The sequence below is a fragment of the Lutjanus erythropterus genome, chromosome 6, assembly GCF_056507025.1.
Source record: "Lutjanus erythropterus isolate fLutEry1 chromosome 6, fLutEry1.hap2, whole genome shotgun sequence".
NCBI lineage: Eukaryota > Metazoa > Chordata > Actinopteri > Lutjaniformes > Lutjanidae > Lutjanus > Lutjanus erythropterus.
The window spans coordinates 18474952-18500515 of record NC_139322.1 but is presented as its reverse complement, the minus strand read 5'-3'; the positions used below and the strand labels follow the sequence as shown (position 1 = coordinate 18500515).

The 25564-nt window shown below is 37.9% G+C and overlaps 2 protein-coding genes across 3 annotated transcripts; both read left to right on the top strand.

Annotated features, from left to right (window-relative positions):
• Positions 1 to 2521: 2521 nt before the first annotated feature.
• On the top strand, positions 2522 to 17548 carry LOC146325134 (deoxynucleoside triphosphate triphosphohydrolase SAMHD1-like). Its single transcript, XM_084719860.1, has 10 exons — positions 2522 to 2576; positions 4410 to 4549; positions 7142 to 7222; positions 8150 to 8209; positions 8348 to 8452; positions 8556 to 8686; positions 11028 to 11110; positions 16799 to 16969; positions 17179 to 17245; positions 17455 to 17548. Exons 1-8 carry the CDS (start codon positions 2522 to 2524, stop codon positions 16819 to 16821), a joined length of 678 nt encoding a protein of 225 aa, XP_084575986.1. The 3' UTR covers positions 16822 to 16969; positions 17179 to 17245; positions 17455 to 17548.
• A 1514-nt stretch (positions 17549 to 19062) lies between these two features.
• LOC146325133 (deoxynucleoside triphosphate triphosphohydrolase SAMHD1-like) lies at positions 19063 to 25535 on the top strand. Of its 2 annotated transcripts, XM_084720975.1 has the most exons (13): positions 19063 to 19332; positions 20142 to 20257; positions 20614 to 20684; positions 21062 to 21214; positions 21313 to 21413; positions 21589 to 21697; positions 21780 to 21871; positions 21964 to 22070; positions 22918 to 23066; positions 23903 to 23977; positions 24136 to 24231; positions 24369 to 24515; positions 24915 to 25535. In XM_084720975.1, exons 1-13 carry the CDS (start codon positions 19112 to 19114, stop codon positions 24921 to 24923), a joined length of 1446 nt encoding a protein of 481 aa, XP_084577101.1. In that variant the 5' UTR covers positions 19063 to 19111; the 3' UTR covers positions 24924 to 25535. The 2 variants fall into 2 exon arrangements, with proteins under 2 accessions (XP_084577101.1, XP_084577102.1); XM_084720976.1 differs by lacking the exon at positions 20142 to 20257 and having other exon boundaries at positions 19076 to 19332.
• The last annotated feature ends 29 nt before the right edge of the window (positions 25536 to 25564 follow it).

Sequence of the window (25564 nt, the reverse complement as noted above, 5' to 3'; positions counted from 1 at the left end):
TTCACATTTAAACAAATATACAGTACTGGTACCCAGTGGCACCTTTTCTCTGTACTTTACTCTCTCTGTAAGAAAAAAAAAAACTTAAATTTCTGTTGTAAAAAAATAAGTCACAATTTAAATGTTATTTATTTCAAACATTACAATTTATTAAGAGTTTACTTTAAAGACAAAAATACAGCTGAGTTCTCATGAATATAACACTGTGAAAATGCACCTCATTCTGAGTTTATCAAAGCAATATCTAAACAGGAAAAAATAATAACAGCAAATGGGAGCAGATTACAAAACTTTTTCTAAAAATATGATCAAACGCAGTTAGGGGAATTAAGAATAAAGGCCTGTCTCTAATACCAGCCTGTTTCAACTAAAATTAGTCTGATAATATATAGTTACAAATGGTTCTCTTTACAGTTCACACAACCATCTTTAGGCTAACTTTATTAAATTAATTAAACTAAATTTATTTCTCCATATCCAGGACATGGACCCTTTTCCCATATGTTTGATTCAATGTTCATCCCCAAAGCAAGTCAAGGTAAAGAGTGGAAGGTAAAAATCTTTTCATGTCGGTTGTCTGTGATGTATGAATAAAAAATTAAGCACAAATAAAAAGAACACAACCAAATCAATTGGATATAAATGGTAACTAATGAGCAATGAGCAAAGACATGAATATCTAGTCAGTGATTTTCAATGTGATTTGACTTGATTGACACTAAAAGTGGCAATTTTCACCAAAAGATGACGAGTTTCCAGATATGTCAAAGATTTGGGTTAGGGGGACCAACACAGTTGATAAGCAACACAAAGGACAATATCAGTATGTGAGTTAAACATGGGAGATAATTATTCATATTCATAGTATTCATATTCTCTGTACATTGGTATGTTTTATCAAAGATGTGCTCTTTCTGCTTGAACAGTAACTCTTTGTTTTCTCAATCTGAAGTCTTCTACTAATATAGTAATGGGTCTGTTTCTGTTGCAGCATGAGAAGGCCTCTTGTGAAATGTTTGACTACATGGTGAAAAATAATGAACTGAGGAAGGTGATGACAGACTATGGGCTGGTGCTGCCATGGGATCTGGTCTTCATCAAGGAGATGATTGTAGGACCTCTGGACAGTACAACTAAAGAACAGGTACAGTCAGTTCTGTCAGTCACGCTCATGTGAAGAATTGTATGAAAGGAGTCAGTAGGATCACTGCTACAGTAACCAGATACACCGTAATGGGGTGGGAGAACAATTCTAAAACTAAGTCAGTGTTTGTCAAGGTGGCAGGAAAAGGTGCTCATAAAACGTGGTGCTGGCTCATTCATTTCTGGGTCACAATTGCAACTGACAAGGAAAAATACTTGTATGCAGGGAAAAAATTAGGGTTTTGTCAGCCAAAGTGGTACTAAAAGTTTTTTTGTTTTTTTTTACCAGCCACTCCTCTCAAAATAAACATAAATTTTTTTAGCGAATGAATTGCGAGTACAGATGGTTTAGTTTGGAGTGTCGTTTGAGCAGTGCCATGTCTCACATTAAACATAAATCTGGGTTTCAAAAAAGATAAGAAAGAGAGGAGAGAGAAGAAAAGGTTTCTTCAAAAAGAAAGGTGGGGTTGGTAGTATTATATTATGGGATTTATTATAGCACAGGGTTGGTGGGGCTTATGGTGGTGTGGCCCGGTGTGATGTTTTCATGCCACTGTGCTGTGCTGTTTTCTCCACAGTGGTCATATAAAGGTCGGGAAAAGAACAAGTCCTTCCTCTATGAAATTGTGGCCAACAAAATAAGTGGCATTGATGTTGACAAGTTTGACTACTTTGCCAGGTGGGAACAGATACTGTGGAACAATTCACTTTTTGATGTTAAATTATGAATTAGTATGGATTGTTACCCATGAACAATTACATACTTCTCCTGATTATTTTAACAGTATGCTGTGTTCTACAGGGTGCTTAGATAAGTTTAATGTAATGATCCCATTATCTCTATGCTTTTTCTCTCTGTCTTATCTCAGGGACTGCTACCACCTGGGCGTCCAGAACAACTCTGACTATCATCGCTTCCTAAAGTTTGCCAGGGTGTGTGAGGTGGAGGAAAATGGGAAGAGGCAGATCTGCATTAGAGACAAGGTGCTGACAGTTTTATTCTCTTGCTTTTTTCCCCCAGTGTTTAAACACCAATCCGTTTATTTGATTAGTTTCAATTAAACTTTAGGCAATACTTTCAATAGGAGGCATTTAATCTGTACAACGTGTTCTACACAAGATACTGTATCCACAGAAGAGCCTGCCAGCATAAAGTGACCAGTATCATACAGACTATGTGAGTACCTGCCCTTCCCATTACATTTGCTACTGCTTCTGGTATATGTCTGGCTCATGTCAATTGTTTCATGATTCACCCTCTTCTGTGGTCTGCAGTAAAACATTCTTAGTGATAATATGTTGGGTATGATCATCCAGGATTGCAGATGCCTTTGCAAAAGCAGACAACTACATTAAGTTTGAAGGCTCAGGTGGGAGGATGTTCACTCTCTCCAAAGCCATAGATGACATGGAAGCCTACATCAAAGTGACAGGTCTGTACATCAAGAGATAACACTGAGACAGAGGGAGGAGCAGACATGATACACTTTCAGTCAGAGTGCTGTCAATATTATCAAACATGCTTTGTTTTTGTTTGTTTATATGCAGTGTTTCCCCTATAGTTCATTTGGCAGGGCGCCTGGCCCCCCAACAGACGCCCCCGCCCTGCCAAAAGGACCCCCACCCAAAAATTCAAGTTGGAGAATTCTTTTTTATTCCATTATTTAATTTTTATTTTAATCAAGGGCCTATAAAAGGTGTTCTTTTTATCAAATAAAAAAAGCTAACTCTAATTTGTGCGATTTCAGAGTCGAATGCGTTGCTATCGTTTCATTACGGGCGGGTCTCCCTCCTCGCTCCTCTCTCACAGCACACACCGATGAACTGGTACAGACACACCCACCCACAGTCAGAGAGTGGAGGAGAGAGAGTTTCCGACCGTTACATTAAAAAACAACAGCAGCAACAAACAAACAAAAATTGTAAATGGACGACCAGAGGTTCTCCAACCGTTCGGCCCGCTAAGCAAAAATATTGGCATTTTTTAAATAACGTGGCGAGGCGGGAAGCACAGGTAGCTCTGCGGCCAGTGTTAGCCAAAATGAGAGCATCTCTCCCAGCCCCGACCACAGTGCTTGCCGATCTCCTGCCCCTGTTAATGTCGCCACGACTAGACCCAAACACACCTGTTCAGCCCTCCAACCGAAGCACGCAGTAAAAAGCTGCAGACGGGTCACCACCGTCAGTCTGGCTTTGATCCAGCATGGCTGTCAGACTGTAGATACTCCGCATGGCTGTACAAGAGCGAACATGGTGAGTGAATCGATTAATGAAGATGGATGGATGGGTAGATGGGTGGATGGCAGGCACGACGCCATGATTTTAATTTTGGGTGGGCCACGGTAACTTTGGATAGGCCTTTTAATTACAAAAGTTAACACTGTTTCCAACTGATAATCTCACTTTAACAAAAATCACTGGTATCATACTGTGGATGGTGACTAGCACTTCCAGTTGATAATGACACTTTTAAAATCTTTTTAACAAAAAATGAAAAGAATGAAAAGATTAACATTTTTATGAAAGTAATATATCAGTAAGATGCTGATATTTCTATGTATCGATCATTATTTTTTTTTATACATTTGAAGTTGGACAATACAAATATAGCTCCATCTGTCTAAACATATAGCCCAAAATCACTTATTGTCACTTGTTTCAATACAGTTAGATTTGCTTATCAGAATGTGTAACTAGTACACAACAACTCAAGCCTACTAATACACAATATATTTTTTGTACATAATGTATGACTTAAACAGTAGAATTTAGCACCTTTTATTCTGAACAAATTACATAATGGTAGCAATTTTTCACGCAGTAAGAAAAAAGAACACTAATCATTATTTACTAACTAATTACACTGGGTAAGCACATCCTAAATATTTTATTAGAGAAATATTACTGTTACTATTTACATGACGCAAGTACTTTGGTATGAAAACCACGTTTTTCTCCATTGTGGGACTTAAAAATTATCATCTTTTTAATTTAACAAAGTATTTTGTACCATAAATAGCTGTCTGGCCTTTGTAACAAGCCAAATCACTTTTAAATCAGCTGGAAATTTAGCCAATAATGATGATTTTAATTGTGGACAAAATTCCTGTCGAAGTAGACATACATGCGTTAGGACGCATGGTTTCCCAGACCAACATGGCGGCCTAGTTGACACATCACTCCATTGAACTGCAGCAGCCAAAATTGTGTCACCATATCTTCGATTTGTTCTAACTCACCTATTTTCCACTCTGTTTATGGTCTAGATTGTGTGTTTGAGCAGATACTGAACTCCCCCTTGAAAAGTAAAGAGGATGAGAGCAAAGAAATGGGTGAGGCGAGGAAGATTCTACGCAGGATCATCACTCGAGACCTGTATCAGTGTCTGGGTGAAATAGGCATCAAGGTATGTACTAATGTCTTTCTCTGCCTGTATTGCATTACATTTCTGTCTGACATGTTAACTATTTCACTGTCATAGGGAAAGCTGGGTTATGCTCCTTTTGTGGATTATAAGAGCACTGCACACTGCTTGTTTGTATTGCACATGATTTTTACATGGACTACTATCACATAGGAATTCTGACTGATTGAATTTCTTGTAGTGTGAGCAAACATCATGGGATGAAATCTCACTTAAGAGTGACAGCCCATTAAATTTCTGTTTAGTCCTATCCTGCTCTCTCTGACTACCTGTTTTAATGCAGGCTTATTAGTGATTTAAAAAATCAGTGTGTAGGTTTTATTGGCATCTAGCAGTGAGCTTGCAGACTTCAAGCACATCACGTCACTCTCCTTAGTGTGTAAGAGAACCTGCGCTAGCCATGAAACTTATTGGAAAAGTGAAAGACGGTCTTATTTTAGTTTTCATCGTAGGGTTAGGCTACACCACCATCAATTATAATATATATCTATCTATATATACATATATATATATACACACTTCTCATATACACTTAAGCTTTTTATAGAGCATTTTGCTTATGAATTCAAATTAAATGCTTTGACATAAACTGTCAAATCAGACCATATTATAGCAGATATTTACTTGCCTTTACTATATATGCCAATACCAATATACCTGCGATAGCTCAATATTGGCCCTGATGTTTATTGTGCATCCCTAAAACATACTCATGAATATTATAAATCCCTATAATCTTGCACGCTTGACCTTCAATCACAGCTCAAACACTACACAACTCCACTCTACCTCCTGAGCCACAGCTGTGACAGCTGTGGCTCATATGTCAAAGTGTCCTAAAGCAAGACACTGAACCCAAACTGATGTGAGGGCCAGCATCCTGTATTAATACTCATAAAATCTACATTTTAAAAAAAAGTCACATTTTTATGCACTCAGAACAGTTAAGATAGACACTACTATCTATTGTTTGGGGGTTTAAACATGACACAAAATGAACCACTGGTATGAATCTTTACATGTATCATGATATCACAACATAGTTTTTTGAGAATCAATACATAATGTCACAATACTCAATATTTTCTTACACCTCTTACATGTTAACATGTAATGTACACATTATTCACAAGCTGTGGTGGTGATAAAATAGTTTCCTTATGATTGCAATGTCTTCTGACAACATCAACTCAAATACAGGGTTGGCCGGATAATCGACAACTCTAATCATTCATTATAGAGTCCCCAGTCAACTGAGATTGTTCCAGTCAAGCATCTGTTCTTTTTTTCCTTTGTCAGTCAGTGTGCATTACAGTTACAAGATTAAAAAAAAAAGTTTCCAAAAATGCATCAGGAAAATATTTCAATGAGGAATTATAAAAAAGAGAAATTACAAACATATTTTTATATTTGCCGGCGCACTTATTAAAAACATCTTTGTGATGCTGTGAGCTGGTGGTTAATTAGTGAGGGAGAAATGAGTGGTTGTAATGCAAATTTCAGCTCTTCTTTTTTAGCTCCATCATTATAGACAGGGCAATGCAACAACATGGCAGGCTGTAAACTTTACAAACCGAGTCTCTAAATCACCACAAACCGCAAAACTAACTGTAATGGAAGCAGAGAAGAGTGATATAAACATCATCCACCTCATCCAGATGCACCAGAGGTCAGGGCAAGTAAAATTTGTTTGATTGTTTCTGCCACTGGCTGTTGTTGTCTGACAACATTATAGAAAAGATTACTACAGTGAGAGAATGTCAACTGTACAGAAACAAAATAAAACTCAAGAAAAACATCTTGGTTTGTCTTTCCACTGTCCAACAATCACTTTGGTTTGACTGAAATAAATCCTTAATACACGGCGTGAAGTAGCACGGAGCATGCAGCACAGATGATGCTGGAGCCTGGGCAGACGATGCTCCACAGGTCTACTGATTTTATAACTGAACTATGGGAGAACGCACACTTTGACTTTCTCTGACTGTGAGAAACTGATGTTTTCACATCACAGTTGACGAAGAAAGGCAAAAAATGAGAATCTTACTGGTAAAATGTACTCATGTAGGCTGAAATAGGAGTTTAGTGTGGTGCACTGTGATGTCAATAAATAAATAAATAAATAAATAAATAAATAAATAAATAAATAAATAAAGTGTAGAATATTGGGAAGCCAAATCTGAATCAACAAAAAAAATCTTATTCACCTGCACTATGTGACTGGTTATATTGACATTACAAAGAGAAACTTAGATGTGACACAAACTTTTAATTATATTTAAAGACACACAGCATGACTGGTAACACCTGTAAAGACTTACATCATCATGTCACAAAAGCTCCATTTTCCCCATGCATAAATGCAGTCTGAAGAAAGTATTAAAGTATATACGTAGCATATAGGTAAAGCTTCATTTTGTGGTGAGAAAAAACACTATCTCAGTGTGGATATGCAGCTAAAAACAAAGAAACAATGGTGTGTTTTTAAATTTAACTGCTTAATGTGGACGTACTCTTCCTGTGTATTGACAAGATGTAATAAATCTCAAATCTCTTGACTTTTCCACTCCTCAGCTTTCCAACCCTGAGGAGGGGATCTGTGATGATTTGAAAAAGCAAATGACTCAGCAGATACCAGGGGACGATGAGGCTGTGGTGAGTTTTGAGTCTAATGTGGTGGAAAATCTGAAAATGAAAACAGGCACGAAGACCAAGATTGTCTTTGTGGTGTTTTAATGGAGCTTTGCAAAGGATCAGTACACAGTCACACAGAGTGTAAAAGGAACTGACAAAGAATCACAAGTGTACCTCTGTCTTATGGAATAAGGAAAACAAAGAAGGGTTGAGTCAGGATGATTATGAAGTGCTTATCAAAAGGGTCAGGATGTGCTCGTGATATCAGGTGTTGTTCTTCCGAAGAAGCAGCTCCGTGTTCAAGGACAACTAACCAATTGGTGTCTGACAAATCATGAGAACTGAGAACTGACTATAAGGAATAAAATATAGTTCAGCATATATTTTACCACTACACTAATTACTTTTACTTCTGTTTTCTTAAAATCTGATTTTATAACTTAACTATAGAAGAATGCACACTTTGACTTTCTCTGACTGTGTGAAACTGATGTTTTCACATCACAGATGACGAAGAAAGGCAAAGTTTAGTGTGGTGCATTGTGATGTTAAAAAAAGACAAATTGTTGAATTGTTCATATTGGGAAACCGAATCTGATTTGACAAAAAACAAAAAAAGAAAAACATCTTACTCTTACAACACCTGCACTGTGTGACTCGTTATATTAACATTAAAAAGAGAAACTTAGATGTGACACAAACTTTTAATTATATTTAAAGACACACAGCATGACTGGTAACACCTGTAAAGACTTACATCATCATGTCAGAAAAGCTCCATTTTCTCCATGCATGAATACAGAAAAAAAACACTATTTCAATATGGACATGCAGTCAGAAACAAACAATGGTGTGTTTTTAAATTTAACTGCTTATTGTGGACGTAATTTTACTGTGTGTTAACAAGATGTAATAAATCTCAAATCTCTTGACTTACCAACTCTTCAGTCGAGACTGACTGAAAGGCTTCTCAGTGAAAAGCTGAAACAAGAGGACTTTGAAGTTGTGGTGAGTTTTGAGTCTAATTACTTTTAATTCAGTTTTCTTAAAATCTTGATCTTATCATTTGATTTGTAAGACGTTGCCTCTATTGTGCCCTCTATTGTGGCATAATTTACAGGCTTCTCTCTCACTTTTGTCTTTTAGCACATTTCTATGGACTATGGGATGGGATACGAGGACCCCATCGAAAAAGTGCGTTTCTACAGCAAAGACGAACCTAACAAGGGATTCAAGTTACAAAGAGAACAGGTCAGAACTAAAGCAACAACAATAAAAAATGTTCTTAATCTTTCTTTGCACTTCATTTATTATGCGATTATTCTGAAATCTGTGCTGCTGTCATTCTTGTCAGGTGTCCAACGTTCTCCCAACGTACTTTTCTGATGAGCTGATCAGGGTATACTACAAGGGGAACAAAGAAGAGCTGAATGCTGCCAAGGAATATTTTGAGGAGTGGTGGAAAGAACAAAACAATAATGTCGGGTAATGTTTAGATTGAGGCAGTTAAAGAGGAAATTTGTCACTTTTCATGTGGATGTCCAGTAAGTGTTGATGGTAAATGTAAATTGATGCAATAGCTTCCTCAATGTTTGCTTTATTGTCCAAGATTGCTGAGCTCTTGTGCTGCAAAATTGCAGCAAATTGCTTGCTGATCTTGCATGTGGGATTATTGCAGTCTAGGTCTGCTGCTAATGATTATTTTCATTATCAATGAATCTACTATTCATTGTCTTGATTTATCAACAATTTGGTCTAGGGTTGGGCGAACTCCATAAAGTTGGCATATGTGACGATGTCTAAAGTAAAACATCACTGAACAATGATAACATTACTCGGTGGTGTTTAAAAACAAAATAATTATAAATACGACATGTAGACTTAGTGCAATGAACAGTGGCAACAAGTTCTTTTTATTTTTTCTCCCACAAGAATGGAATTTAGGCAACAACTTGATGGCGACTCTTAGGGGACATACTAGCTCAAATACATAGGGTTTTTATATTACATTGTTATGATGGTAGAGGGCTCAATAGTCAATGACTATCAGCCATAGGGATGGATAATCGGCTAAACCCTAGTTCAGTCTATAAATGTAAAAATCTTCTAAAGCCCAAGACAGGGTCTTCAAATAGCTTTTTCTTCCAAACAACAGTCCAAAATCCCCAAATTATCAGTATCACAAATAAAATTAAAATTATCAGTATCACAAATAAAAGCAGCAAGCAGCAAAGAGGATTGATCGAGGTAGCATTTAGTATTTTTTTTTAAATTAGCACTTTATCAAGTCGCTAATTAATTCTAGGGCTGCACCTAATAGTTGACCAAACTGTTCAGTGTAAAGAGTCAACAACATTTTAATTTTTTCATTTGTCGCAGATAAAAATTCCAAAGAATAAATAAATCACACCAATGGATTAAGGAAGTCTCTGTCAAGTCTAATGATACCTGTTGCTCTACGACAAACGGTTCTTGACTTATGAAAGGGGCATGGCAATGATAACTCTCACAAGTGCCTTAAAAAACAGGTATTAAGTTAAAGGGCTGTTACATAAGTACAGGGGTGGAGCTAAATCACACTATTGAAATAAGACCAATGATGTCTCCTATAAGATTCTATGAGAAATGTTCATGATGTAAGAAACGGGCGAGGCTTAAATATTGAGGGTGGGGTATATGTCACTGAGGACAAATGAACACTGCTGAGTGCGGTTATAGTTCCCTCCAGAGTCTGTGACAAATGGTTCCTGAGTTTGGTCATGTTACAGTAATCCTTTTAAAAGTTTATATATTATAAATATATAGTATATTTATGTTATAGGCCACTCCCACCACCACATCCCTTATTGCCAGTAGTAATGAACATTTCATTAGCAGTCCTTTGGTTCACAACCAACCTCTCCACAAAATCTTGTAAGTCTGTTGGGGGTAGGACGTACCTTTGTCAAGACATGGGTAGAGCCCATGACTGACAGGGGTACTAAAAATATTAAAACTTTAGGTAATTTTTTTCAATATTTAATTATGAACCTATCATCATAAATATAGTATTTTATTTATGATGTTCTAATAAAATTAGTGGTTTCTTTTTAATTCCTGTTTATGGCACAAAAAAAAAATCCATAGAGCCTTTATTGCCCAACACCCCCCTCTGTTTACATGAAATTGTTTGGTCCTACTCCGAAGCAATGCACGCACAGTGTTTGCTAGCAGTGAATTGACCCTTTGCTAAGCCCCGCCCTCCTTAGTTACTGTCTTAGTTAAGTCTGCCAAATTTTCCATTCTCACACTGCGTTTATGCAGTTTACAGTGATAATGGTGGCAGATATAACATTAAAATTGGAGGTAATTGTTGAAACACAAGGTCATTGAATCCTTAGAGATGTTTACAAAAGCAGCTTCTCATTTCTAGCTGACGACGGCTAAAATAATGACTCACAAGCACAGTTTTTAAGTGTAGCTGGCTAATGGAAGCCACCAGCCCACATCCTCCACCTCAAACCCCCACAGAACAAACGCAGATGCAGAGGTATCTAACAAGTTTGTTTGGAGGTAAAGTTACTGCAGGTAGTAAGCTGGTGTTAGTTAGCTGGACATGCTAATGTCTGCAGCTTATGTTAGAGCAGATGAAGGCAGAGTTTCATTAATCAGTTTTGCCCATAGTTGAATAGGCTACTGTTGCTATCCTATCGTTAGTTACTTAATGTTTTCACAGAAAATTCAGATTGTTTGCATTTCAGACCTCTTTTAGCCAACATTTATTCAATGCAGGCAAACTTTTAGCAAACTATTCATGCTTAATCAGTTGTCCTTGTTCTGTTGCCAGGTCCCACAGATGTAACAACAGTGACACGACCTGCATCTCAAAAATCTACCTAATTAATCGTGCCCCAGTCCCAGATGAAGCAGGTGAGCAGATGTGTGGTCAGTGACAAGTCAGTTGGCATAATTGCAGGGGGTCCATGGCAACTTCTGTTTTTATTATTATAAAAAAAGAAAAAAAAATTAAATCCTTTCCAGGGACAAGAATTCAAACAGTTTAATTATTTTTCCATATAATGATTGTTTTTTTTTTTTTAGACAAAAACAGTCTAGTAGTCTAGTATAGCTTGTGCTGTAATTTATAAATAATTTATTTCTTTATTTCAGTTATTCATTAATGTAAAAATATTTTTTCCATTCAAGAAATTTGCCATTTAAATACATATATACAGCACATTTCTCATAGAGGATATCAGAGCAGTCTTGCATCAAATAGTGAATTCCATCATTTTTGCACAGTGTTATGTTTTCACAGCTCACTGTCAGTAAATATTGTACAGTAAGTATTGGACTACTAGAGAGTTACAAGCCAGCCAAGGTCGAGTTTAGTAAAGCTTTGAACGGGTCGATTGGGTTTGGTTAGAGCGATGGCACAGGGTTTACAATGTATCTCTCACTCTGTACTGCTCTTGTTAATACTAATGCATATGTCTTGTATTTATTTGCATGTTGGATGGACACAAAGCAACACCTGGGTCTAGCACTGAGTGAAATGTCCAAAACAGTGAGTGAAGTTTTGGAAGAAGATCAAAACTGAAAAAGAAAGCAAACACTCCTGGCCACTCAGCTCATTATGACTGAAAATGAATGCAGATTCAGGCCATGTACTCAGGTTTTTCAGAGGTTCAATATTATACACATATCTTTGTTTTAGGTTGATCACTTTTAAGCCAGTTTTTAATTTTAGATTCTTTGCTGTCTCGTTTTAAACTGAATCACTGTTTAACGGCACATTGGTACCCAAAGCATATATTATGTAACTGTGTTGTGAACAATCAATCACGTTAACTTAAATGTCCTTCCATAAAACTGGATATGTATACATCCATCAGTCATATTTATGCTTCTTTGTGTATTTTCTGTGTGTTACTTATGATCAGGACAGGCTGTAAAGTGCAGCCAACATGTGTAGTGAAGTGATCACTTAATTTGTGATTTAGGGATTTCAAATATTTAGTGGTGTTTTGGTTTGATGTTAATTGTGTGATGTAATGAGGACATCTGATTAGATTGACTTTGGGTGATGTTTTATTAGAGGTCATTTGTGGTGGTGGTTCCAACTTGGTTATAGAGCATTTATTGTTACTTATTTACTGTTATTTTCTTCCATTTGTTTTAATGCATCTTGTAATGTTTTTTGTCTTTGAGTGATTGTGCCTACCTCTTGGGGAGCACTTTGTATTTCATCTATCAAGATAAAATAAGAATTTAATGACATGTGATACTCACGCTATATAGTTCAACTTGCTTTTTCCAATGTAACCATCTGTATGAATGTGGTTATGACAAACTTCAGATATCATGTTTTGCCCATTGTGTGAAAATGTATCATATTCTTAGTATGTAATGGGGCTATAAAAGGAAACCTCACAATCATTATTCATATTGAGACGGGCTGATAACAGACTTATCTATTTGAAATAAAGCTCTTTTCCTCTCATGTGTTCTCGTGCAGTTAAAGTTGTTTAACAAGAGGAAATCATACACTTTTTCAGCTGTGCCCCAAGAATGAAGCCACAATTATAACAATTACAAAAACTTGAATTTTTACGATGAAATGCATATATTGTATCAATCGTTAAGTGGTAGTGATATAGGTAATATATTGTGGCACAAGTTATGATCAAGCTAATGGCTTCAAGATTACAGTATTTTGCACACAGAAAAAATATATACAGGGTGTCCATAAAGTCTTAAATTTAAATAAATTAAATTTATTACAAAAGCAAATGAATAGACTATATGGGCACCATTAGTTGCACGAAGCACATCAAGCTGGTACTCGATTTCTTTTCTTTATCTAACACTGTCCCTGTCCCCATAAACTTCTTGTGCCATGCACGAATTGACAGACATGACGGTGGACGTCTTCCATACTTAATCCTGTAGTTTCGCTGAGTCTGCATATTCGATTTTGTTTCAATAAACCACAATACACATTGTCCCTTTTCTTGAGGAGTACCCACTTTCTTAGGGTTTATTTAACAGAACCTATTTCATCAACAGGGTACCAGAAATACACAAATGCAATGTGACTAACAACGTTGATAACCACTGAGTACAGAGAACAAATCTGATTAACATCTCATCAATTGCTTTTGTAATAAATTTAAAATTCAATTGTAAGGAGACTGTGTGGATACCATGTAGATCTACTTTGAACACTTTGGGGTTATGGAAACCCAAAGTGTTCACTAATTTACAAATATATAAGGCATGAAATAAGTAATAACTAGGGGTGCAACAGATCGCAAAACTCATGGCTCAGATCCTATCAGAGTTTTGAATCAGATCTGATCATTTTTCAGATTTGCAAAAAGGGAGAAAGGTGGGATTAGGGTTAAATTGTATGTATAATGTGATAATAATAATCTATACAATAATACACTATATAATAATGCCATACAGTATAGGCTACTTATAATACAATACTGGTTTACAGTATACTATAGTAAATATAATACACTGTATAGTATAATGCACTACTACACTCACTCATTGTCCCACCCACAGCACACATCATGAGTAACAGCCAATCAACACCAAAGCCTGTGTCATTGACAAAGACTGTAGCTGCTCCTCTGGCAGCATCTGCTGGGTTACAACAAACATCACAATCTTATGATCTTCCTCTATGACAACAAGCATGTCCATTTGCCCAGTCAAACCAGTGAAAATATCACTCGGTCAAGGCCAAATTGATGACTCCTAAGTCTGTCACAGAGTGAGTCTGTATGGACCACTAACCAACAATCTGCTCCACCCCTATAGAAGACAAGCGCCCAATTATGGCTGCACAATTTTATCAAAATCACAATATCGCAGGACGTGCGATGTTTGTTAAAGGCAAAATGTATGTCAAAAAACTTTTAAATTAATGAATGTCACGAAGCAGAGGTGCACATCAGATTCTACAGACCAACAGGTAGAATCACAGGGCAGAGGCAGGAGTACGACAAAAACTGAGGCTTAACTGAAGTTTTCAGGCAGGACAAAGTACAGATCATTCCAGCAGTCAAAACCAAAAATCAAGATTATCAGGCAGGGGTACAGAGACAGACAAAGGTTCAAACCAGGTAAGCAGGCACGGGTCAAAATCAAGGCAATCCAAACAGCAGCTGGGATACGAAGTAGGCAGAAGCACAAACTACAATCTGGCAACAATAAAGGCAAACTGATAGTAAATGTACTGAAGGTAAATGAGCAGATAAGCAACAGGTTTGTGGCAGACTGGGCAGGCAGGTCACTGATAGGCTGGCAGTCAATACAGGTGGAGTGCCAATGGGTGTGGACAGTGTACTGGCGGGAAAAGCTGGCAGGTGCTGACTGGAGAATGAACAGAGGGGTGTGTGCAGGAGGAGCAGCAGGAGGGTGGAGTCAAGGGTGTGTTCTGGATCCAAGTGCAGCACACAACAGAAATCACTGGCAATGACCTTTATTTTTACGCCGGTAAAAACCAAGGTAAGGCCACTGAAGCAGCAGAGCAGACAAGAGATTAGCAGCAGAGAAGTCAGAGAAGGCTCATTTATAAAGGTTGCTGCGCACAAAAAGATGTGTGCGTGTGTTGGTTTTTCACCACCAACGTTGGGATTTATAGAAAAATACTATGAGGAAAAGGGTGCACATTCCTACGCATACTTTCGACCATCCGTAGACCTCCCGCAAAGTTTTTCAGGCACGGGAAACCAGCGTTCATTTTGTACAAATGTCGTTTTCACCCACCAGCTGTAGTGTAGAGCTGATGGGTACTAAACCAGAAGAAGTAATACAAGTGCGCTTGAAACTGGAAGATGAAAAGCGGGCGGTTTTACAGGTACCATTTTTTCCTTAACAGTAACAGCTGACAACAGATTAAGATTTCTTTGTTTATTTACTCATTTATTTGGCTCTGTCAAAACAAATAATTCCACAACTGGATTGAAACTGGACTGTTGCCAAGCAACACGTACATTTTCCTACACACTAACATGAGCTCACTAGGTACTTTGTGTAGGTCTGCACGTTACTGTGGTAGAGCTCCGATTAAGTTGTGCAGATGGATCCATAAACCTGCCTCAAGACTGTATTCAGCTCACTCATCTTGACAGACTGAATGTCCATGTTTTTATTTTTGAGACAACAAACAACCAGACCAAGACCACAAGAGGCAGGACTTGGTCTCCCTCCTATGGACTCTGGTGCGGTTTGTTTGTTTGTTTGTTTGTTTGTTGTCTGAACAGAAATGTACCAACCACAGGATTTTATGATAGCAGATTTGTTATTTTAGCTGATTTCAAAAGCTGTTCTCTGGGTATTTTCCCCAATTAATTATTTAAAAAACCCGAATGTTCTCGTCCAACCAAATTACTTAGTCAGAATTAAAAATACTAATCGTTTTGGGACTTAGGGGGCTCTGTAGAATCCTATTACTGTGGACAGTTACATTTCAGCATTGTTGGGGAGCTATTTCGAAACTGTAACTAGTTAAGTAAAATATAGTGTGTAGCTCCATAACCATAGAAGAATAGTACTGAACTACATTACACAATTACAAAGGTAAGGTGCAAATTTACATCCCTTCCTATCCATATTCTCTCTCTCTCCCTCTGACAAGTTGGTTAAATGTCAGTATCATTAATTGAAGGGTGTGGGTGCATGATGGCTTGTGGCTCTTTAAAACCGGTACGCCTACTTTTAGACTCCTGTCTGACTGGTTGGTCACACCTGCAGTAAACAGGACGGAAGAGAAACTAAGCTCGATTGGCACCAGTTCTTTGTTGCTGCCACTCAACACTGCAGCATTCAGCACTGCATTAAATATATTGTGGGGGCACCACCTGACCTATTTTTAAACATGTCAGTACCTTCAAGAAGAAGGACTCGGAAAATGGGCAGATAAATTTAAAGGTTGGTTTTCTGGTTTAAAAGATTAAATTGATGTTAAAAAATTAAACCAAATAATGTTGTCTTTTAGATTGTCTTTAGTTTTGCTTTTATGCTCACCAACTCTCTCTTATGCACAGCATACTATCCTCACACACTGGTAGGGCTGTTCATTTATACCACTTTGAGTTGTCACATACTGTAGAAAAGCAGCTGACGACTTGACTAAGTGATCCAACAGGGTTCTGCACAAATAATAACACATTGTTGGCATAAAGATTAATATTATAGGTCTTACTGTTTGTTGTGATTCCAATAATGTCATGCCCAACATCTACCGCAATCTACCTTACGTTCTCAACGCCCTCTTTACTTTTCAAAGAGAAGAATAAGCTTCTTATTTGTGAGCTGAAGTCTTGTGCTTTCCAGTGAAGTTTTCTGTTTTGTTGATTTGTCTTGTAAAATTCTGATGTGTTTTCAGTTTTGATTTTCTGAGGTGTTTTTGTCATCCAGTCAATCACAAAATATTTTCAGTATGAGGGCAGTGACAAATCTGATGGGTGTGGTGGACACATAAATGCCAGGTGTTCAAACCCTTGTTGTCTTTTGTGCAGGTCTGACCTGAGCTGTTGTACAAACAATGTGATAGAACATTATTTGTGTGCCTATCCTGACAGATCTACTGCTTGACAGATCAAAGCCGAAAACATCTGTGAGACGCAGGTACAACCTCTGACAGTCTCAAAATGCTTAAGAAGAAAGTGTCAATGGACGTGCCCTTGGACTTTGTGAAATGGACCGTGGAGGAAACATGTCAGTACCTTCAAGAAGAAGGACTCGAAAAATGGGCAGATAAATTTAAAGGTTGGTTTTCTGGTTTGTTAGATTAAAGTGATGTTAATTTTCACCTCATGGCTGGTGTTACTAAGTTAGCTAGTTGAGAGCTGCTTTAGCTCAGGACTCTTCCTACGCTGTGGTGAGAAAGCCAAGTTATTATGAATCTGTCATACTACTTGTCAGAATAAATAGCATGTATTACAGGATTGTTATTAACTGCTTCCTCTTTTACCCAGAACATAAAATCACAGGTGACAGGCTTCCAGGTCTCACAGTTGACAGTCTGAAGCGGATGGACATAGAGTGAGTATCTCCCTTTGTTTAACCAGGATGTCTAAAAATGGTAACAATCTTGGATAGCATGAACTGTGTACAATGAATATTCCTCTAAAGTGGAAGTGCTAATTTGATGGAACAATGACCACCTGACTCAATTTCTTTCTCACCTCATTTTTGCTCATTCCCTACTATGTTGATCTGTATTTCATTTTCCTTTAAACTCTTTTATCCAGGCAACCTAAAGACTGCGAGAAAATCCTGTACTGCATTAGAAAGCTCTGGAAGATCCCAGGCAAGGTAATCTACAAAAATGAAAGTGAGGATTATGAAATGAAGAAAGACTATGTTGTGGATCACTCAGGAGAACTGGAGATTTGTTTTGACTGGTACTCTTTTAGGTAGTGCTGTGCTATATACCAATAAAACAAAGACATTGTGGTACCCAGTTGTTATACAGTCCCACCTTTTATTAGTACCAATATTTTATGTATTGCTCCACGTGTGACAGCGGGGCTGTGTACACACTGTTCAGTGCTCTGTTTTCACTCCCTGCAGGCTTTGGGCGTCTGTGTTTGTGTGTTTGTGTGTGTGTGTGTGTGTGTATGTGTGCTGTGGGCATGGCAAACATTGTCCTACTTTCATGATGAGAGATAGAACAAGAGGCATGGCTGCTAATGTTACAGATGCTAGTTCCCCATATACAGTGCCAGCAGGGCAGACACCAGACCCAACCATCATCAGAGCAGACCCGAGGCCCTGTTATGGCAGTGGCATGACAAAGGGGGCAAAAGTCTTCCCAACCCAAGGTGTAGAACTTTTTTCCCCTTTCATTTATCTCTTTTTTCCTCTTTCTCTCTTTACATAGGGTTGAGGCTGACCAGACCCTCAAGAGGGTGTTTGCACCTCCTATTCAGCACTCTTATTTTAGTTATGTTTTTTTTATTCTTATTGGTGATGGGCATTGGGAAGACCAGCATCCATCTGCAATGCAGTGCAAACTGCATCACCAGGCAACCCCAGCAAATGGCCAGGACAAGGGCAATCCCCACTGTCTACCACTATACACTGGGTGGGGAATTGGGAGTTGTGTTGTGCAGTTTGGTGTTTTGTTCCTCTGTGTGTGTGTTTGTTTTGTAGAGTTAAGTGTAAGAGTGAAAAAACAAAACAGAGTCATAATAATGTCAGTGGTTATAACAGTGGTTACCAAACTGGGGAGTGGGTGACATGGATGGCCAGGAGAGAAATATAAGTGAAACAAAGCATGTATGTCAGGGAAATATCATCATCTGTAAAAGATGTTTGGATGCGTTGGCTCACTTGTTCTGCATGGATCACAATTTGGCAAAGCATCTCACCGACAAACATGCCGACCTGTTCAAGGAATGTGATAGATAACAAAATTACATGTCCTGAAATGTACGTCAACCAAGTGATTTATTTGGTTTTACAAGGCAGTTAAGAGTTTTGTTTTTGCTTTTTAGCTAGTTAACCAATGTGGCAATCACCTCAATGTTAATGCAACATTCACACTTAATATTAACTTTACCAAAACTAGCAAGCTGCTATAATTAGTTAACTATGCAGATCAACAATGCCAGTAAATGATCAATTAATATGTAATCAGTTTTGGAAATGGTATTCATGAAATACTGAAGTTCATACTCAAGACAAAACAAAACATCCCAGATTCCTTCAAGTTCACTTCTACAATAATATTAATATTAATAGACTGACAATAAAACAGCTCAAGCTTGGTGTAAATACCTATTCTCTGTTGTCCATTTTTAAAGGACTGTTATATATACTCCATTATTCTTCCTTGTGTCTTTGCTTTTTGCTGTGGTATCCTTAGAGATATTTTAGGCAGGTGTCCTATTTAGTTTTGGTATTATGACAACACAATTTTTGAGTGATAACTGGACTGGGTTTCTGTTCTCTGTGTTCTGCCAGGTATTTAATGATCCCATCCACGGGCATATTGAGTTACACCCACTTCTCATCAAAATCATTGACACACCAGAGTTCCAGAGACTACGATACATCAAGCAGCTTGGAGGGGTCTACTTTGTTTACCCTGGAGCGTCCCACAACCGCTTTGAGCACTCAATTGGGTATGTTCACATGTTTTCAGATAGATGCAGCTGTGTGTCTTCAAGTAATCCAAGGGTGTAGAATTTGGTCAGGACAGTAGGTGCATATGCCTACCAGTATCCCACAACTTCAGAACTGTCCTTTGCAATAATTTCAGTCAAAAACTTAAAATATAACCACTGCTGTGCTGTCTAGTCAATTTTACTCATTGAGATTCAACATTGTGACAAAGCAATCAAAGTCTGGACTGGTCAGTGTAATGCTGACTGGTTGCATCTGGCAGTTGTGGTGGCATTGCAGTAGGTTCTTCACTATCTGTTACTTGGCAGGGGATCTGATCATCTAGTTTGTGTATTAATTATTGGGTTAAGGCCAAAAATGTCTTGAGGCCTTAGAATAGAATGACCTGAAAACATAATGTCACCAGTGTTTGTTTTGTTTTGTTTTTTTAAACTGTTTTCAAGTTTTTTCAAAAATTCTTAAATTACAGAGGTCCTTTAACACAAAACCATAAAAGTGCACACAAAAAATTTGCTGATCAGTCCAGTAATATTCAAGGTTACTTGCAGTGAAGCTCCAGGTTCATTGAGCACACAAACACACATGCACACACACACACACACAAACAATCGCATGAATTAAAAGAAGACTTGCACTAAAGTCTCTGATAAAAGTAACAAAATCAAAGTAAGCATATTGTATACCTTAGTATAAGTACAATATAAAGTAGTAAAATGTTAAGTTTATATTTCCAGTTTTTCAGCAAGATAGTCATATGGTAATTGAGTAATGAGTTCTTTGTTGGTGTGTGTTGTATGTGGTGGTGAAGAGTGGCGCACTTAGCAGGACAACTTATACAAGCTCTGAGAACAAGCCAGCCATATCTCCACATCACTGACAGAGACGTCCTTTGTGTGCAGATCGCTGGTCTTTGTCATGACCTGGGTGAGTGATACACACCTTTTTTACTTTTACATTGTAATATGTTTTAAATGGTAATTACTCGGTGTGATTAAGACTGAAAATGAAATTGTAAAGTATAAGCCAGTGTTGATGTAATAGCCAGGGATGCTGCAGGCATTAAAGACTGGTCTCTAATGAAAGCAGATAATACTAGAATAGTGCACTCCCCCGTCAACAGGTGGTGAAGCACCTACTGCATTATCACCACATCTACCAGATGCACCCATTGGAGATTTGCAAAGTTCCGCCAGCATTAACATGACCCCCACATACGTTGTCCCTAGCTGAGACAAGATTTCAATCATTTGGTTAACTTATATTTATTTCTCCGTATCCAGGACATGGGCCCTTTTCCCATCTGTTTGATGGAATGTTCATCCCTGAAGCACATCCAAGAAAAAAGTGGAAGGTATAAACATGATTATTTTCTTGTCCATGATGTACAACATAACAACCAATCTCAAAAAGTTAATCAGTGGGATACAAATGGTAACTAATTAGCAAAGACATGAACATCAAGTCAGTGTTTAGTTGATTCATGAAAAAACAAAATGTAAAAATTACAAGTTGCAGTTTTACAGGGCTAACCATAATGTGCCAAGAAATGCAGCAGTGCCCCAACAAAGGCAGGAAAGAAGAGGATGTAATTGTAGATAGACAGGAATTGGGGAAGAGAGAGGGGGGGAAGACACACAGCAACCTGTCATAATTTAGCAACGATAAGCTCTTTCTACTTGAGCAGTGAGTCATTATATATACAGTGATTCAAGTCTGTGTATCTTGCAGCATGAAATTGCCTCTTGTGACATATTTGACCTCCTGGTGGATAAACTGAGGCCAGTGATGGAGCAGCATGGCCTGGAGCTGCCAGAGGACCAGACTTTCATCAAGGAACTGATTGCAGGACCTCTGGACAGTAACACAACTCCAGCTCAGGAGGTACAGTCACTTCTGTCAGTCATGTGAATTGTGTCAAATGAGTCAGTATCAACATGCAGCTAATGTCTAATGTCACTGTTGTACTGTGATCTCTGCAGTGGCCGTATGAAGGTCGGGGAAAAGACAAGTCCTTCCTCTATGAAATCGTGGCCAACAAAAGAACTGGCATTGATGTTGACAAGTTTGACTACTTTGCCAGGTGGGAACAGATACTGTGGAACAATTCACTTTTTGATGCTGACTGATGAACTACTATGTATTATTTCTCATGAACAATTACATTCTGATTATTTTAACAACATGCAGCGCTCTACAGGGTGCTCGGATTAGTTTATTGTTAACAGACCTATTTTCTTCACTCTGTCTCTCCTCAGGGACTGCCACCACCTGGGCATCAAAAACAACTTTGACCACTGCCGCTTCCTAAAGTTTGCCAGGGTGTGTGAGGTGGACGGGCTGAAGCACATCTGCGTTAGAGACAAGGTGCCAACAATGTTGTATTCCTGCTTTTATCATATTTTAAACAGATTAGTTTTGACTTAACTGTAGGCAATACTCTCAACAGGAGGAGGATAATATGACTGAAATGTTCCACACGAGGTATTTCCTCCACAAAAGAGCCTATCAGCACAAAGTGAACAAGATCATAGAGACTATGTGAGTATCATGTTGATACTCAAATACACTCTGATGTCTGATGTAGCTTAAATGTTCTTAAAAGTGATGATATGTTGGGAATAATTATCCAGGATCAAAGATGCCTTTTTAAAAGCAGATGAGCACATCCAGATAGGAGGGAGGAAGCGCAAACTCTCTGAAGCCATAGACGACATGGAGGTCTACACCAAGCTGACAGGTCTGTAGAGACACCACTGTGTTCTGTTACCTCATGTTTGAAGAACATTAACGGCTAGTTTACACCACATGCAGCACATACACAGACATAAACCTGCAGGCAGAGCTGTTGCTGCTGCTACTAGCACTGCTAACGTTAGCCACACTGTGTGTCAGGCTGGCAGCTAACATCAGCTCTGGGTCCTTTACCTGCAGACACTGTGACCCTCTTCAGTCTGAAAAGGTGAAGCGTTTAGTGAGTTGTTGTCAGGTTTGTACATTAATGTGTAAGGTTTGTATTGCTAAGTGCAAAGTAGCGCACATTTCAGCTGCGTTTAAAGTACGATTTGGCGATTGTAGACTGTGATTAATGTCTTCAAATGGCTCTTAATACACTGTATTTTTTCGAATAGTGTTTAACATTATAAATTAATAAATTCTACTAAATTCTAACTGGTTTCTGAGCGTTTTCTTAGTTTTAGACTAGTCGACTAGTCTAAATTAAATTTTGCATTTAATCGAAGGGAAATTAGTTGGCAGGAACATCCTTAGTGCGCACGCTCAAGCAAGTATGCCTGTGGTGTTGGTGTGCAGCAGTGAAATTGGTCCCCACTGAAACACTTTCCCGTCACGCACGCTCTGGACGTCATTTGGGCTATTCGCCGGTATGGCAGTATATGAAAAATTAATATCTGAACGAAAATAAAGACCGATTTACAAACCGGTATACTGCACAGGCCTAGAAATGATCATGTTTTGGCTGCTGCAGATGCTGTGCAGTAGATGTACAGCAGTTGTGCTGCATATGTGCTGCATGTACGACGATATAAACACCCATCTTCAACTCTGTTTCTCTGTTTGTTCTGTAGATCACGTGTTTGAACAAATACTTAACACTGCTTCCACGGGGGAGGATGAGAAGAGAGACGAGGACCTGAAGGATGCAAGAGATATCCTGAACAGGATCATGTCTCGAGACCTCTACAGGTTTCTGGGCGAAACACGGCACCCCGTCGAGGTGTGTACTAATGTCTTTGTAAGCATGTATTCCATTTGGTGATGGATATAGAATTTTATCAAAACTACGACTCATGCTGACAAGAAACTAAGAAACTTTCATTTTACACATTCACACATTCATTTTATCAATGATCAATTAAGGAAAGTGTTTACATTTTACAACCCTACAATATAACAAACTGTACATCATTTTTGATGCAAAAATGGTTAAAAAAAAAAAGTCAGATTGCATAAATTTTGACTGAAATTGCCATTGCGATATGCAATACCATCAGTGGAAATGATAATATTTGTGTCATGATTATCATTTTTACTGAATAAAAAAATATATATAAAAGTCATGGTATTTGTTGGGGTCTGCGCCAAACAAACATGTTTACTTACATCTGGAGAATAAGATTTTTAGGACAGGGCATCTTTGCAGCACTACAATACTTTATTATAATTCTGATTTCTCATACATTTGTCCTTTTTCAGATAATTACGATTTGATTCTGGTTTCGTAGTTTGGATATTGCACTTTTTTAAACTGTGCTGCCTTCTTTACAATCAATACATCTTTTTTTATAAGTCATATAAATGGTGAAATCACTTTGAACACTGTGTTCAAACAGCTGCTCAATGTTGTCACGTAAGACGCACTTTCAACAGACCAGTGCAACCCTTATTTTTATTTTAGAACCTTATTTTTCTGTTTCAGTGTGGACAGAGGGCCAAAGCCAATAAACAATTATGAGTTTTTACATTAATTATGGACATAATCTTACTGTGTTATCAAGATGGAATAAATTTCAAACCTGTCCCTCCCACTTCTCACCCTTTCCCCTCCATAAGGACACGTCTGCTTGTAAAATCGAACTGGCTCAAGAGCTCTCTGGTGAGCTGCAGCCAGAGGACTTTGTAGTCATGGTAAGTTATAAGTCTAATTAAAATTAAATTAAAATATAATATTATATATACTAATTAAAATATTGATCTTGATTATCATTTGATTTGACAAGACATTACCTACCTCCACTGTGACACTAGTTAATTTACTCGTGAATATGACCACCTTTATCTTTTAGGTCATTACCATGGACTATGGAAAGAAAGACAAGGACCCCATCGATAACATGTATTTTTACAGCAAGAATGACTATACCAAGGCGTTCAAAAGGAAGGTCAGTACAAAACAATGACAACAAAATATTTAATTGCAATCTTAGTCTTTCTTTGCACGGGCTGTTTGTTCCTTGGGTGTATTTCTTAACAGGCAGCTTATGTTATGTCATTATTTTTATATTTATGCTGCTGTCAGCCTTCTCAGGTGTCCAGGATTCGCCCAACGTGCTTCTCTGAGACATTAACCAGGTTTTACTGTAAGAAGACTGAAGGCAGGGACCCGATCAATGACAAGGAATGCTTTCAGCAGTGGTGCAGAAAGAAGGGCTTTCCAGAGTATCAGGTAATAAACTGTAATAAGCTGTTTTATATATATAATATACAATACTGTAGGTACAATGTGGGACTCTTGGGAAGTGATAGTTTTGTTACAAGCATTAGAACGGGGACATGAACCCGTATGGAGTGATTACATATAGTACATCTTGTCCAGGATTTGACTGCAGTTCTATTACACTCTGATCTTCGATCCTAACAAAGTCCCAAATCCCAAAATGATCACATAAGAAAAGTACAAATCCTCACAAGTCAGTTTATCACAATAGGTGCAGATTCATTTCCTGTTTATCAACTAATCACTTCAGCTCTAGCGCCTTCTAGTGTCCTACTTCAGTAATGCATTTCTTACTCTGCACTGCTCAACACTGATGCACTTGTCTGTGCTGTCTGTACTTACATGCAGGATGAGTAACACCAGAGTTCAGCACTGGGGAAAATGTCCAAAACAATGACTCTGAAGTTTCGGAAGATGGAGATCAAAACTGAAAAAGGAAAACAAACACTCCCTGTCAATCACTGGTTCACTATGGTTGAAAAATGAATGCATATTCAGGGCATGTACTCAGGTTTTTAGAGGCCCGTTCAATATTATACACAGATCTACATCATAACCAGCTTCATTTTAGCCTCCTGTCTGTCTCCTTTTAAACTGAATTACTGAATTACCCAAAGCACATAGTATGTAATTGTCTTTATGTATTCTCTATGTATTCCTTATGATCAGGACAAGCTGTAAAGCACAGCCAACGTGTGTAATGCAGTGAACAGTTAATTTGTGGTTTAGGGATTTTAAATATTTAGTGGTGTTTTGGTTTGATGTTGACTGTGTGAATTCATCCAGAAATCTGATTAGATATTCTTTTGACTTTAAGTGATGTTAAATAAGAAGTCATTTGTGGTGGTGGTTCATCACCTTGGGCTTTGGGAAACACTGATCAACATTTTTCACTATTTTTGGATATTTTATAGACCGAAAAAGTAATTGATTAATCTGGAAAACTTTCCATATATTAATCAATAATGATTGAATTGAATAATCATTAGTAGGAGCAT

Excerpts from the sequence above, each read along its gene's own strand:
- LOC146325134 (XM_084719860.1), top strand. The coding sequence starts at position 2,522 with ATGTTCACTCTCTCCAAAGCCATAGATGACATGGAAGCCTACATCAAA. Across the intron at positions 7,223-8,149 it reads CAGGGGACGATGAGGCTGTG|TCGAGACTGACTGAAAGGCT; the intron begins GTGAGTTTTGAG and ends CCAACTCTTCAG. Across the intron at positions 8,210-8,347 it reads AAGAGGACTTTGAAGTTGTG|CACATTTCTATGGACTATGG; the intron begins GTGAGTTTTGAG and ends TTTGTCTTTTAG.
- LOC146325133 (XM_084720975.1), top strand. The coding sequence starts at position 19,112 with ATGACAACACAATTTTTGAGTGATAACTGGACTGGGTTTCTGTTCTCT. Across the intron at positions 21,698-21,779 it reads ACATCTGCGTTAGAGACAAG|GAGGAGGATAATATGACTGA; the intron begins GTGCCAACAATG and ends TACTCTCAACAG. Across the intron at positions 21,872-21,963 it reads AACAAGATCATAGAGACTAT|GATCAAAGATGCCTTTTTAA; the intron begins GTGAGTATCATG and ends ATAATTATCCAG.